Genomic DNA, 14,588 nt, shown 5'->3' with positions numbered 1-14,588 from the left:
GCTTACTGCACAGGAAGAGCCAAGATTCAAACTGGTCTCCAGAGGCACGGGCCTTAACCAGTACACTAGCCAGCCACTGCTCTTTTTTTTTTCTTTTTTTTACAATATCATGGTACTTTAAGAATTATCTAGTCAGCGTTATCCCATTGTAAAATATTTCCTCTCCCTGATTTACATTCTAAAATATATCACTGGTGGCGGCATCTTTGTAAAGTTGGCCACACACGATACAATAAAATGATCCAATTTCACGGCAATTCGATAAAAACGATCAGATCTCCCGAAAAAAACGAAAGCTTTTTTTTCATTCAACTGAAAAATCCGATCGTATTTCCCGTTTTCTTTGATTTTTATCGATCTGGAATGCCAGATATTTTTCTTCAATGTTTCTAAAGATTGTATGGTGTGTGTAAGATTGTCAATTTATTAATATACATACCCTAGCAATTTTCTCAGAGTTTCCAATCATTTTAATCATAATTGGGGAAAAATTGAACATATGTGTGTGTGGTACATTGGTCATATTTTTTTGAAATGTTACAATGTCAGTCAGAAAAATTGATTGCAATTCCTAAATTAAACAGATATTTTAAAAAAATTGTATGGTGTGTGGCCACCTTAAGAATCTGTGAAGTTCTTGCAATGTAAAACCCTCATTAACTTTAAAGTGGTCTGAAAAGTCAGCATTTCTACTTTGCTCTAAAAGATTCCTCACAGCTTGAAAGCTGCTATCCCAGAAAAAAATTCTAGCAGAACATCACCGAAATGGTTAAACAAAGCACTTTGTCCTGCTATTCAGCTTCAAATCCCCATCCAAACTGCAGATAACAGTATCTTTTTTACTTGTTACACACAAATGTATCAACACTGGAATGTAAACAAACACTCTCTGAGAAACTGTCTCTGCTTCAGGCAAACACAGTGTTTAGAATAGCTCAATAGAAGATTTTAATATATAATAAAAAGCAATTATAAGAGAAAAATAATAACATGCAATTCCAGCTTTCAGGGTAAGAAAAACTACACTTTGGAAACTTGTAATTTGTAAACCGACAATATTACGTGTGCAGAAAAGCAAATATGATAACTATATGAGTAACAGAAATTAGGAAAACACATTTTTATTGAATGTTATGTCAGAGTTTCAGACCACTTTAGGAACTACTGTTTCAGCAGAAGACTGTAGTCAGAGTTCTCCTTTAACCTCCCTGGCATTCAATTTCCCCAGGATTTCTGTGCAAAGGGTGATCCAATTCATTTTCATAAACTTTTTTTCCCTGTAACTTGCCAAAATGTGTCAAGCAAGGGTCTAGTATACAGTGCAGGAGAGTATTGACGTGTATGCACGTCACTACTGTGCACAGCATGTTTTGTATTGATGTGTATATCCGTCAATGCCGCTAGAGAGATTAAAGGACATCTGAAGTGAAGCGAGGTATATGGAGTCTGCCATATTTATTTCCTGTTAAACAATACCAGTTGCTTGGCATCCTGCTGGTCTGTTTGTCTGCAATAGTGTCTGAATCACACCAGAAACAAGCATGCAGCTAATCTTGGTATATCTGACAGTAATGTTAGAAACACCTGATCTGCTGCATGCTTGTTCAGGGGCTATGGCTAAATGTATTAGAGGCAGAGGATCCGGAAGATATCCAGGCGACTGGTATTGTTTAAAAGGAAACAAATGGTAGCTTTCATATCACTCTCGTTAAAGTTGTCCTTCAAGACAGATTCTAGAGAACATAATTCTAATAAGGTAGTGGTACATCATGCTGTGTAGGTCAGTTAGTTTTTATTCACTCAAAATGTACAGATGGCCAGGCACTACCAGGCCCTAGCAGGATAAGGGCATGTAAACACTGCTGCGCTTTTGAAATCACATGCGTTTTTTAATCGCAAGGTCTTTTGAAAAATCATGAATAGTGAAGACCTGTACACACTGGTGCGATGCGTTTTTTTTTCTATTCTCATGAAGGCTTTGCGATTTTAAAATCGCATGCAATTTTAAAAAGGCAGCGCAAGCGCAGCAGTGTGTGCAGGCCCTAAAGTGTTGTGTTTTTTATATTTCCGGAAGCAAAGCACCATTTTCAGCAAAGACCAGAACAACTTCAATCATAGCTTGGAGCTTCCAAATCTGTGGGCCTGTCAATCATTCAATCATGGAAGCCAACAGAAAGCTCCTAATGTGATTGACATCATAACTTGCCGACGGTGGGATGTGACGAGTTAACCCTTGTAAAGCTGGAGGTTTTCCTGTATTTAAGAGCGGTCACTCGTTTTATGGGTTACTTCACTTAACTTTCATTTTCTATCTTTGCTTTATGTTGGCTTTCTTCTGATTGCCATGTAACGCAATGATGTCCATATTCTTGCTTTGCCGTTGTAACTAAGAGTGCCGACCACATGAACACCTTTTTCATCCAATTTCTGATTGAAACCAATACATTTCCTTAAAGCCTCATCTACACGGGTAGATGAGGCTGCGATCCCGCGGCTCGATTAGCTGCCGGATCGCCTCTTCCGCGTCCCCGCTCGCCGCGTGTGCGCTGCATTCGATTCCCCGCTCGTCCCCGCTTATCTTCCGCTCGATTCCCTGCCATTGTCCCCTCGCGGGGAGCGAGCAGGGAACCGGCAGAAGCAAGATCCGTCCTGTCGGATCTTATCAATCGAGCCGCATCAGCGGCTCGATTGATAAGGAACATCGCGGCCGCATCTACGCATGTAGATACGGCTTTAAGAGAACCAGAGACGAAGCACCCTTGTGTATTTTACCATATATATCAGTAAGAACATTAGAGAAAACACTTACCATGCTCTCTGTTTCATCCTCACTGCTAAAAGTGTCTGTTATCAGCTGTGATAAGAATCCCGGACTGAGCATTCAGTCTGGCTTTGCCGGGAATAATTATAGTTGAGTCATTATTGCAGAGCCACAAGGGGGCAGGCTTGGGCTTGAAAAGACACCAGAGAAGACAGACTTTCCGTAGCAAAGCTAGACTGAGTGCTCAGTCAGGGATTCTTATCAGAGGTGATAACAGTCAGATTAAACAGAGAACAATGAAACAAAGAGCAGATTAGGTGTTTACTGTCATGTTCCCACTGATTTATAAGGTAAAATACTAGAGGGTGCTTCATCTCTGGTTCTCTTTAAAGCGAACCCGAGCCGCAGCTCAGGTTCAAAATCTGCTACTTACTATGTAGGGAGGGAAGCCTCAGGATCCTAATAAGGCTTCTATCGTAACAAGCCCCCCCTTTGCTGAGCGCCCCCCCCCCCATTGTTGCTGAGCACGTCCCCAATGTGACGGCTCCGATGTGAAACCTCTTCCTGTTTTAAGTGCGTGCAATGTCGCACCTAAACCAGGCGCATGCGCGGCGGGCTCAGTCGGCTATTGCACACACTTGAACCAGGAAGAGGAGCTGCGCCGCCCTGATGTGATAAGCGACAATAGCTTGTCGCTAGTCTTCCTTCTCAGCAACAGGGGACCGAGGAATAGTGAGGGAAGCATCAATAGGATCCTCAGCCTTCCCTCTTTTAAAGGAAACCAGAGATTTGGCACAAAATAAACATATCCCCCCCGATAGATTTTACAAAATAAATACTATACCTGGTAATTTCACCGCTCTGGTGTGCCGGTTTTTTGTGGGTTTTTTACTAAAACTCCATGCAAAACACAGTTCATCAGAAAAGCATATTATTTAGTGGGCTGTGTGCAAAATGAAATCACCATTTCTAAAAACCTCTTATATGACTCAGGTACCCTTTAACTGGTAGCGAGGATCTATGGTCTACATCAATCTGCTATCGATGTGTGAACGTCAAGCTGGTATGAGACAAAGTGCGGTCATTGGATCGCTGGTGCTGACAGTAACCAAGAGCAATGACATTAAATATTACAATCGTAAGGGCTGGCAAGGTGCATCACTGTGGAATGTATGTTTTTTTATGTGTTCCACAGTCAGTAGAAATAACACCTGCTCTCCCAGAATGCTCTAGGAAGAGAATTCCGCATAGCTCAGCAGCCTAGAACCTAAACTCATCTCCTTTCGTGTAGCAGAGCCAGATCCAGTGATATTCTCTGTGTGTTTCCAGCAATATTGGCGAGCTCCAGAGACGGCGACCTCACGGAACACGACACTGGAAACAGCATAAAGAAGCTGTCAAAAGAGAAAGGTAAGAGGAGTCCTCTTACGTAAAATACACAGAGCGTGATAAAATACAAAGAATGAAACAGAACATGTCTGAAAAACCTGATAATGGGCGTGGCAGGTCTGCCAAGCTGGGAATGTTAATTGTGACCATACACTAATAGATGGCTACCAGATACAACCGACAGATCGATCTCTCTCCGATCAAATCTGATAGGGATCAAATCACTGCACACACTGGTCACAGATTTTCAATACAAAAGTGTACCCCCCAGCAAACACTAGGAATCCAGTTCAGGAGATTTGGGCACAGCCGGCGCCACCATAGGCCATAACAGGAATTACAACTATAGCGGCGCACACTGAGTAAGTTCGGCGCCGTCAGAGGACGAAGCTGAAGTTACTCTTAAAACACTGTAATTCAGCCGCAAACAATAGCTGGAAGTAGAATTACATAATTCCCCACTATCCACGTGGACCTGGAGGGAGAATAGTAATTACCGCCTCTGGGACTTGTGCAGGAGCAGGATAAGCCATATACCGGCTGTATCCTGCACTCAAGTCTCCCGGCGGTGATTTCTCTTGTACGCACCCCCAGGCTGGGCAGGCAGAGATGGATTAAGCTGTAATGGAGCCCTGTGCAAGTTTTTTTGGGGCCCCTTTTTGGTAAGCTGAAGTGGAGACAGGTCAGAGGAGGTGGCTCGTGGGCCCCTGGACACCCACAACAGAGCTAACTCACCTGTCTGCTGCCACGCCTCCCTTTGTGTCTTCTTTCCCAGGCCACCTGTGTCATGTGACAAACACTAGAGGTCCGGCATGTATGCTGCTTGGCCTCTAGTGCTTGTCACATGACACAGGTGCCCCGGCAGAGAAGACACAAGGAGGAGGAGCTCTGTGGCATGTAGAGAATATGAGCCGACAGACAGCTGAGAGTTAACTCTGCTGCCAACCGACACTGCACGTCAGGCGTCCCTGAATCAAATGCTGCTACCGTTTCACTACCAGCCCGCTTCCAATCGAGCAATATCTTCCATCTGCCACAATCAACTGATTCAATCAATTTCAGGGCAAAATCGATTGCCCATTGTTTGCGCAATCTAATCCTTGCAGATTTGATCATAGCGATTAATTCTGCCGGCTATCAACGGGAAAATCGATGAGTGTACGGCCACCTAAAGTGGGGTTGTCAGCCATAAAATCAAATTCCTATTACCCACTGTTCTGTGTTTATTATACAGTTTACATCCTGACCCTGCATTGGCACGCATTCCAATATAATCATAAACGTTTTTGCTGTAATGAATCTTATCTCGGTCAGTCTGGCTTTATTCTGGTACATTGCCGAGGAGAAGGAAGCTGGTTATCTCCCCTACCACATGTCTGCTTCTCACTGATTGGCTGAGGGCAGCTCAGTATGACAGGAAGCTGATATGGGAAATACACCTCACCCCTCTACAGAAGCTGCTGAAATATGATCTATACTGTGCTCACATGTGTTTACAATGCAAGCTAGATATGACAGTGCAGTTTCTAGTACAAGAGTAGAATAAAAAGAGTAAGGGAGAAAATTAAATCAGGATTGGCTTCAATCAGAGGCAGTAAAGATGGAAAATGCCTGGAACAGTTTTCTCCTTATTTACGATATAGAATTCACTGTAATCAAAACGTGGTCAATACAAAACATATGTTTATGTAAGTAGAACAAGCATTTATCTGCTTTTATGAGTGTTTTTTTTCCTGTGATAGTATGACTGTCTATGCTGCATTAAGAGTGCAGAGATCTCAAATCTGGAGTCCCCGGGAGGCAGAAAAATAAATAATCAGAAGGGTTTTCTTTGCAGCCCCTGATGATTTATCAGTTCTAGGTGGGCTTATGATTAATCTCGCTGTACTCAGCCGCTAATATCCGCCGCCGTTCCGTCGCTGCACCTAATTGCTCCTCGATTTATGGTTCGGAATCGACAGGCAGACTGACGGTTGGAGTGAGGCAGACATATGGGTGATATTAATATTCCTTGACAGAGGGGAATCCTGCCTGGTGTACAGATACAGCGCTCCTGGGAATGAGAGGGGTACATGGCGGGTATTGCTGCTGGTATACGACGGTGTTCTGGCAATGCTCCGACCCTCTCCTGCGTACAACGTGCAGAGATCAGCCAGGACTGGACGCAGCTCAAGGTGAACGTGTTCCTGGAGGACATTATTATGCGACGCACGCAGCGATATTGACTCCCTCTCGGCGGTGTGCGGAGTGCGTTCAGCCTCTGCTGGATAAATGGCAGGCTTGACATGTTACAGACGCGTCAGCAGTTTTAGCTGTGGTGAGAAATGCATTCTGTACACAACATACCAAAGAATGGTATCGAGGCCTAAACTGTCCTGAATATGCGGGCAGCCAGTACCGTGCTGTATACAGTAACCTGCTCTGCACTGTCCTTTACAGTAACCTGCGCTATATACAGTAACCTGCGCTGTATACAGTAACCTGTACTATGCTGCCCTGTATGTGCAGCAGCCAATACCGTGCTGTATACAGTAACCTGCACTGTGCTGTCCTTTACAGTAACCTGCGCTATATACAGTAACCTGCTCTGCGCTGTCCTTTACAGTAACATGCACTATATGCAGTAACCTGTGCTATATACAGTAACCTGTACTGTGCTGTCCTTTACAGTAACATGCACTATATACAGTAACCTGCTCTGCGCTGTCCTTTACAGTAACATGTGCTATATACAGTAACCTGCACTGTGCTGTCCTTTGCAGTAACATGCACTATATGCAGTAACCTGTGCTATATACAGTAACCTGCTCTGCACTGTCCTTTACAGTAACATGCACTATATGCAGTAACCTGTGCTATATACAGTAACCTGCACTGTGCTGTCCTGTATGTACAGAAACTTGTGCTATTCTGTGATTAGAGAGAGATCGGATACACTGACCGGGAATCGGCCTTGTGGCACTGAAGGAATCCGCCGGCCAGTTGCTGTCCCACCTAATGTTCACTGTAGCAGGAAATGCAATTTGACTGGCCAAATGGCACAGCCCCCTCTTATCAGTGGAAAGGGACTAATGTACATATAGAATATGGCAGTCATCTCACTGCTGCGATCGCGGCTAATCGCGCTTTGCGTAAAGTGACAATGCGGTGTATGCAGCACTTTTCTGTGAATTTGCAATTCCGTGAATTGAGCGATCGCGGTTCTAATTTTAAAAATTGCAAATCGCCATTGCACAAAACACACATAAGTGTCCAGTACAGAAATAAACACATTTTGCGATCCTTCGTGTGAGCGGGACCTAATCTTGCATAATCAACTGTGAATAATTAAAATGTCATTGGACACCCCTGTCTGGGCCGGTTCACACTGGTTGCTTTGGTAGCATTTTGCCGATTGCCGGGGATCAGCGAAGCGCTGCTGCTAATGTACCCCTACGGATACATTTTCACAGCAGCGATTGCGATCAAACATAAACGTGCTGCATGCAACACTTTGGGTGCGATCGCGTTGTGACTCTCGTTGTATTGAACAGGAATCGCAAGCGCATATTACAGTAAAACGCAAGATTCTGCCTGCCAAATCACAATCACAGTTCAGCCCCTAGTGTGAAATGGCCTCCAGTCGTGTTGCAGACCCCCTATGAAGCCCAAAACAAAAATTTGGTGTCACACGTGGGATCAGTTCTACATATTACAGGAATGGCTCTCCTGCAGCAAGATCCACCCGTAAATTATACAATTACTGAAATAAAGCCTCATCAATCCCCCCCCCCCCCCCCACAAACTTTTCCAAACTCTGGAAATAAAGCTGCATGTGAAGTTGTTCTTCACCATTTATTAAGCCTGACAAGTGCGCTCTTTATACCGCTGTGGCAAACATATGTCTGCACATCTGCTTTCAGTAATATCATCATGATTTTAAAAATGATTTATAGCAGCGCACATCGTAAATTGCAGCCTTTGCCGGGGCCTACAAATTTAAGACTTCATTGAAAGCGTGTGCGGGAGAGGCGGAGATCGCGGGGGGGGGGGGGGGGGGGGGGGGCATGTAGAGATACGGGGGGGGGGGGAGGGGGCCGCCGGCTAGCCTGCTGGGATCAGAGGGATGGGGGGTGCTGCACATCAGTGTTCAGGAGTACTTGTACATCTCAAGTCTAGTACTGCATTATAATAAGATATTGCTTCATAAGTTGTACAAAGAAAAACATTTTTTGTAAGAAAAATGTCTTCACAGTCTTTGCAAAATAAAAAAAGGAAAGTATTTGTTGCCCCAATTCATAGATCCTCTGCAATCAATGACTGCCTGCCCACTTGCCTCAACAATTAGACCGAAGCCCCGCCCCTTGCCAGGCTGCTGCTAGGCAATACAGTCTGGGCAGTTGATAGGCAGTGAAATGCCTCACAACTGCTCGCTGCTGCCTGGTAACTGCTCACTGCCTGGTAACTGCTCGCTGCTGCCTGGTAACTAGAATAAAATACAATAAAAAGGAGGTAGTGGTGGACTTCCCTACGAATAGAAGTCATTATTTCAGAATAAAAACTAAATACATTTCTGATCGTACACTCCACTTGCAACAAGTTTTGCAAGATATACAGGCTTCCTCGGGCAAAGAAATATGGGAGTATCTGGGAGGCATAAAGACTATTTTAGATTGATATGAAGTGCTATAGGGAGGTTTGGACCTACCAAGAAGCCACCTGAATCATGCGATTCAGGCAGCAAAATCTAGGGGGCGGCATCTGGGCAAACAGTTTGGCCCACCTGGCGCCTTCCTCCTCTCCGCTCTCCCACCCGCCTTCCTGACACACACACTACCACTCTCATTAATGCATTACTGAATCTCCGTCCTCATTCCACCGGTGGCAATATATATATATATATATATATACTAGCCAACCCGCGTCGTAGCATAAGCCGCATCTATCTATCTAATAGAGTACGTGCCTCAACCTTGAAGCAAGAAGAAGTAGGCTTTCCATGAGAAAATGTATGCGTGCTCAAACACCAAGTTTAACCCTAGCAAGTCTGGCTTTGCAAATCCGGCCTAATTGGCTATTCATGAGGCAATGCTCATGCAAATATGCATTTGCTTTTGCATGCCAAACTATGCAGAGTCAAAAAACCAATACTGCAAAGTGCTCTCTCGCTGCCTGGGAACCACAGCGGCACCCCGGAGTGGGAGGCTGGGTGGCGCAGCAGCCCCCCCAAGCGTGGCCAGCGCTGGGGAGAGCCGTCCGCACCCACCTCCTAATATTAAAAACAGCCACTTACCTTAACGTCCATTGGGTTCTGCTACATGCGCATTAATTTTCTCATGGAAAGCATCTTGTGCAGTTTGTATCCTTTGGAGGCAGGTGGTGGATGGCTTGCTCCGGTGGTGTGAACCCTGGAGTGAGTGCGCCTGTCCTCCCCCCCCCCCCCCCCCCCCTCTGGAGTGCTGTATGTGAGCCAGCCCTGAGTTCTAAAGCTCGGGGTGACCCATGCTTCTCTCCTTTCTCATGTGGTGCCCCCAAATTAATGCGCATGTAGCAGAACGCAATGGACGTTAAGGTAAGTGCCTGTTTTTAATATTGGGAGGTGGGTGCAGACGGCTCTCCCCGGCGCTGGCCAAACTTGGGGGGGGGGGGTCGTCCACGCCACCCAGCCTCCCCCTCCGGGGTGCCGCTGCGGTTTCCAGGCAGTGAGAGAGCCTGGGACCCTGCGGTCCCCCCAGTTGTATAAAAAGGGGGCATTGGGAATCCTCCCCGTGGCGCTCCTGGAGGCCTGGAGCACACCAAAAACTGCTAGCAGATCCGCAAAATGCTAGCAGATTTTGAAACGCTTTTTCTTATTTTTCTGTAGCATTTCACCCAGCATTTTGCGGTTTTGTAAAGCGTTTTTGGTGTAGTAGATTTCATATATTGTTACAGTAAAGCTGTTACTGAACAGCTTCTGTAACAAAAATGCCTGCAAAACCGCTCTGAACTGCCGTTTTTCAGAGCGGTTTGCGTTTTTCCTATACTTAACATTGAGGCAGAAACGCATCCGAAATCCAAAAAAATGCCTCACCTCGGGAGTATGCGTTTCAGCAAAACGCCTCCCGCTCTGGTGTGCACCAGCCCATTGAAATACATTACCCAAGCGTATCCGCAGCCGCAAGTGGATCGCAAAACGCTGCCGAACCGCTCTGGTGTGCACTAAGCCGGATAGTGCTAATGTAGCATGTAGCAGGGTGACTGCTTTGTGGTATTGGTTTGTGCATGCATTTGCATGAGCATTGCCTCATGAATATCCAATTAGGGCAGATTTGCAATGTCAGACTTGCTAGGGTAAGGCCTCTTTTCCATGGACTGTGAATAGGCAGTGAAATGGCTCTCAAACTCTCACAACTGCTCGCTGCTGCCTGGTAACTGCTCGCTGCTGCCTGGTAACTGCTCGCTGCTGCCTGGTAACTGCTCGCTGCTGCCTGGTAACTGCTCGCTGCTGCCTGGTAACTGCTTGCTGCTGCCTGGTAACTGCTTGCTGCTGCCTGGTAACTGCTTGCTGCTGCCTGGTAACTGCTTGCTGCTGCCTGGTAACTGCTTGCTGCTGCCTGGTAACTGCTTGCTGCTGCCTGGTAACTGCTCGTTGCTGCCTGGTATCTGCTCGCTGCTGCCTGGTAACTGCTCGCTGCTGCCTGGTAACTGCTCGCTGCTGCCTGGTAACTGCTCGCTGCTGCCTGGTAACTGCTCGCTGCTGCCTGGTAACTGCTCGCTGCTGCCTGGTAACTGCTCGCTGCTGCCTGGTAACTGCTCGCTGCTGCCTGGTAACTGCTCGCTGCTGCCTGGTAACTGCTCGCTGCTGCCTGGTAACTGCTCGCTGCTGCCTGGTAACTGCTCGCTGCTGCCTGGTAACTGCTCGCTGCTGCCTGGTAACTGCTCGCTGCTGCCTGGTAACTGCTCGCTGCTGCCTGGTAACTGCTCGCTGCTGCCTGGTAACTGCTCGCTGCTGCCTGGTAACTGCTCGCTGCTGCCTGGTAACTGCTCGCTGCTGCCTGGTAACTGCTCGCTGCTGCCTGGTAACTGCTTGCTGCTGCCTGGTAACTGCTTGCTGCTGCCTGGTAACTGCTTGCTGCTGCCTGGTAACTGCTTGCTGCTGCCTGGTAACTGCTTGCTGCTGCCTGGTAACTGCTTGCTGCTGCCTGGTAACTGCTTGCTGCTGCCTGGTAACTGCTTGCTGCTGCCTGGTAACTGCTTGCTGCTGCCTGGTAACTGCTTGCTGCTGCCTGGTAACTGCTTGCTGCTGCCTGGTAACTGCTCGCTGGTAACTGCTCACTGCTGACTGATAACTGCTCGCTGCTGCCTGGTAACTGCTTGTTGCTGCCTGGTAACTGCTTGTTGCTGCCTGGTAACTGCTTGTTGCTGCCTGGTATCTGCTCACTGCTGCCTGGTAACTGCTTGCTGAGCACACAGCTCAACAGTCCGTGGAAAAGAGGCCTTAAACTTGGTGTTTGATCACGCATAAATTTTCTCATGCAAAGTACTTCTTCTTCTTGTTTGAAGGTTGAGGCACTTAGTCTATTATATATATAGATATATATATATATATATATATAGTGTAACTGATGGCCTGGCGCTGTTCTGGTATGCACATGGTTGGAGTTGGCTCCGCCCACTTTTTCTAACCCTTCATCAGTAATTTGCATTGAAATGAAACAAATCTGATTGGCTGTTTGTGGCTCCACCCCCTTTCTGAATTTGAACCCCAGTCACCCAATGCCCAACTGTAGCAGGTTTGAGACCTGTGCCAATAACAGTGCAAGAATGGCAGCAATTAAATATTCACTCTGAAAATCAATAGGTGAATTTTGATTGGCTTTTTTAGGCTCCACCCTCACATCAGGTAATGTGCTATGTGTGTGCCAAATTTCATTCAAATCCGTTCAGCCATTGTTGCGTGATTGAGTAACAAACATCCACATTTCTACACTTATAATATTAGTGAGATAATATTTATATATATATATATATATATATATATATATATATATATATATATATATATATATATATATATATATATATATATATATATATATATATATATATATATGTATATATATATATATGTATGTATATATATATATGTATGTATATATATATATATGTATGTATGTATGTATGTATGTATGTATGTATGTATGTATGTATGTATGTATGTATGTATGTATATATATATACACACACAGTGGTGTGAAAAACTATTTGCCCCCTTCCTGATTTCTTATTCTTTTGCATGTTTGTCACACTTAAATGTTTCTGCTCATCAAAAACCGTTAACTATTAGTCAAAGATAACATAATTGAACACAAAATGCAGTTTTAAATGATGGTTTTTATTATTTAGTGAGAAAAAAACCCTCAAAACCTACATGGAGCTGTGTGAAAAAGAAATTGCCCCCTGAACCTAATAACTGGTTGGGCCACCCTTAGCAGCAATAACTGCAATCAAGCGTTTGCGATAACTTGCAACGAGTCTTTTACAGCGCTCTGGAGGAATTTTGGCCCACTCATCTTTGCAGAATTGTTGTAATCCAGCTTTATTTGAGGGTTTTCTAGCATGAACCGCCTTTTTAAGGTCATGCCACAACATCTCAATAGGATTCAGGTCAGGACTTTGACTAGGCCACTCCAAAGTCTTCATTATGTTTTTCTTCAGCCATTCAGAGGTGGATTTGCTGGTGTGTTTTGGGTCATTGTCCTGCTGCAGCACCCAAGATCGCTTCAGCTTGAGTTGATGAACAGATGGCTGGACATTCTCCTTCAGGATTTTTTGGTAGACAGTAGAATTCATGGTTCCATCTATCACAGCATGCCTTCCAGGTCCTGAAGCAGCAAAACAACCCCAGACCATCACACTGCCACCACCATATTTTACTGTTGGTATCATGTTCTTTTGCTGAAATGCTGTGTTACTTCTACGCCAGATGTAATGGGACCCGCACCTTCCAAAAAGTTCAACTTTTGTCTCGTCGGTCCACAAGGTATTTTCCAAAAAGTCTTGGCAATCATTGAGATGTTTTTTTAGCAAAATTGAGACGAGTCTTAATGTTCTTTTTGCTTAAAAGTGGTTTGCGCCTTGGATATCTGCCATGCAGGCCGTTTTTGCCCAGTCTCTTTCTTATGGTGGAGTCGTGAACACTGACCTTAACCACCCTGGCGTTCTGATTAAATCGCCAGGGTGGCTGCGGGAGGGTTTTTTTTAAATAAAAAAAAAACTATTTCATGCAGCCAACTGAAAGTTGGCTGCATGAAAGCCCACTAGAGGGCGCTCCGGAGGCGATCTTCCGATCGCCTCCGGCACCCAGAATAAACAAGGAAGGCCGCAATGAGCGGCCTTCCTTGTTTTGCTTATATCGTCGCCATAGCGACGAGCGGAGTGACGTCATCGACGTCCTGACGTCAGCCGCCTCCGATCCAGCCCTTAGCGCTGGCCGGAACTTTTTGTTCCGGCTGCGCAGGGCTCAGGCGGCTAGGGGGGCCCTCTTTCGCCGCTGCTCGCGGCGAATCGCCGCAGAGCGGCGGCGATCAGGCAGCACACGCGGCTGGCAAAGTGCCGGCTGCGTGTGCTGCACTTTATTTGATAAAAATCGGCCCAGCAGGGCCTGAGCGGCAGCCTCCGGCGGTGATGGACGAGCTGAGCTCGTCCAGACCGCTCAGGAGGTTAATTGAGGCAAGTGAGGCCTGCAGTTCTTTAGATGTTGTCCTGGGGTCTTTTGTGGCCTCTCGGATGAGTTTTCTCTGCGCTCTTGGGGTAATTTTGGTCGGCCGGCCACTCCTGGGAAGGTTCATCACTGTTCCATGTTTTTGCCATTTGTGGATAATGGCTCTCACTGTGGTTCGCTGGAGTCCCAAAGCTTTAGAAATGGCTTTATAACCTTTACCAGACTGATAGATCTCAATTACAGTACTTTTGTTCTCATTTGTTCCTGAATTTCTTTGGATCTTGGCATGATGTCTAGCTTTTGAGGTGCTTTTGGTCTACTTCTCTGTGTCAGATATCTCCTATTTAAAGGGGAACTTCGGCCTAAACAAACATACTGTCATCAAGTTACATTAGTTATGTTAATTAGAATAGATAGGTAATATAATCTCTTACCCACCCTGTTTTAAAAGAACAGGCAAATGTTTGTGATTCATGGGGGCTGCCATCTTTGTCATGGGGCAGCCATCTTTTTGGTTGAAAGGAGGTGACAAGGAGCAGGAGACACAGTTCCAACTGTCCTGTGTCCTGATTACCCCTCCCAGCTGCGCACACTAGGCTTCAAATGTCAAATTCAAAATGTAAAATAAAAAAAATTGCACCAAAACAGCAGAAAGAGAACAACAAAATCAGAAATCCCATCATGCTTTGCACAGCATCAGGGGAAAAAAGCCCGGGCAGTTTTCTTCTGTGCAGCTAAAAATAAAGTTTGTATAAG

General features: G+C 45.6%; 1 protein-coding gene across 5 annotated transcripts in view; it reads left to right on the top strand.

The window, feature by feature from the left end:
- DACH2 (dachshund family transcription factor 2) overlaps positions 1-14,588 on the top strand; it is a 535,913-nt gene that overhangs the window by 414,466 nt on the left and 106,859 nt on the right. For all 5 annotated transcript variants that reach the window (XM_068250013.1, XM_068250015.1, XM_068250012.1 and 2 more), the window contains one exon: positions 4,091-4,171. In XM_068250013.1, the coding sequence (XP_068106114.1) occupies positions 4,091-4,171 (81 nt within the window). The remainder of the gene's footprint in view (positions 1-4,090; positions 4,172-14,588) is intronic.

This window comes from Hyperolius riggenbachi, chromosome 8 (genome assembly GCF_040937935.1).
Source record: "Hyperolius riggenbachi isolate aHypRig1 chromosome 8, aHypRig1.pri, whole genome shotgun sequence".
Classification (NCBI taxonomy): Eukaryota; Metazoa; Chordata; class Amphibia; order Anura; family Hyperoliidae; genus Hyperolius; species Hyperolius riggenbachi.
This window is presented reverse-complemented; position numbering and strand designations above follow the sequence as displayed.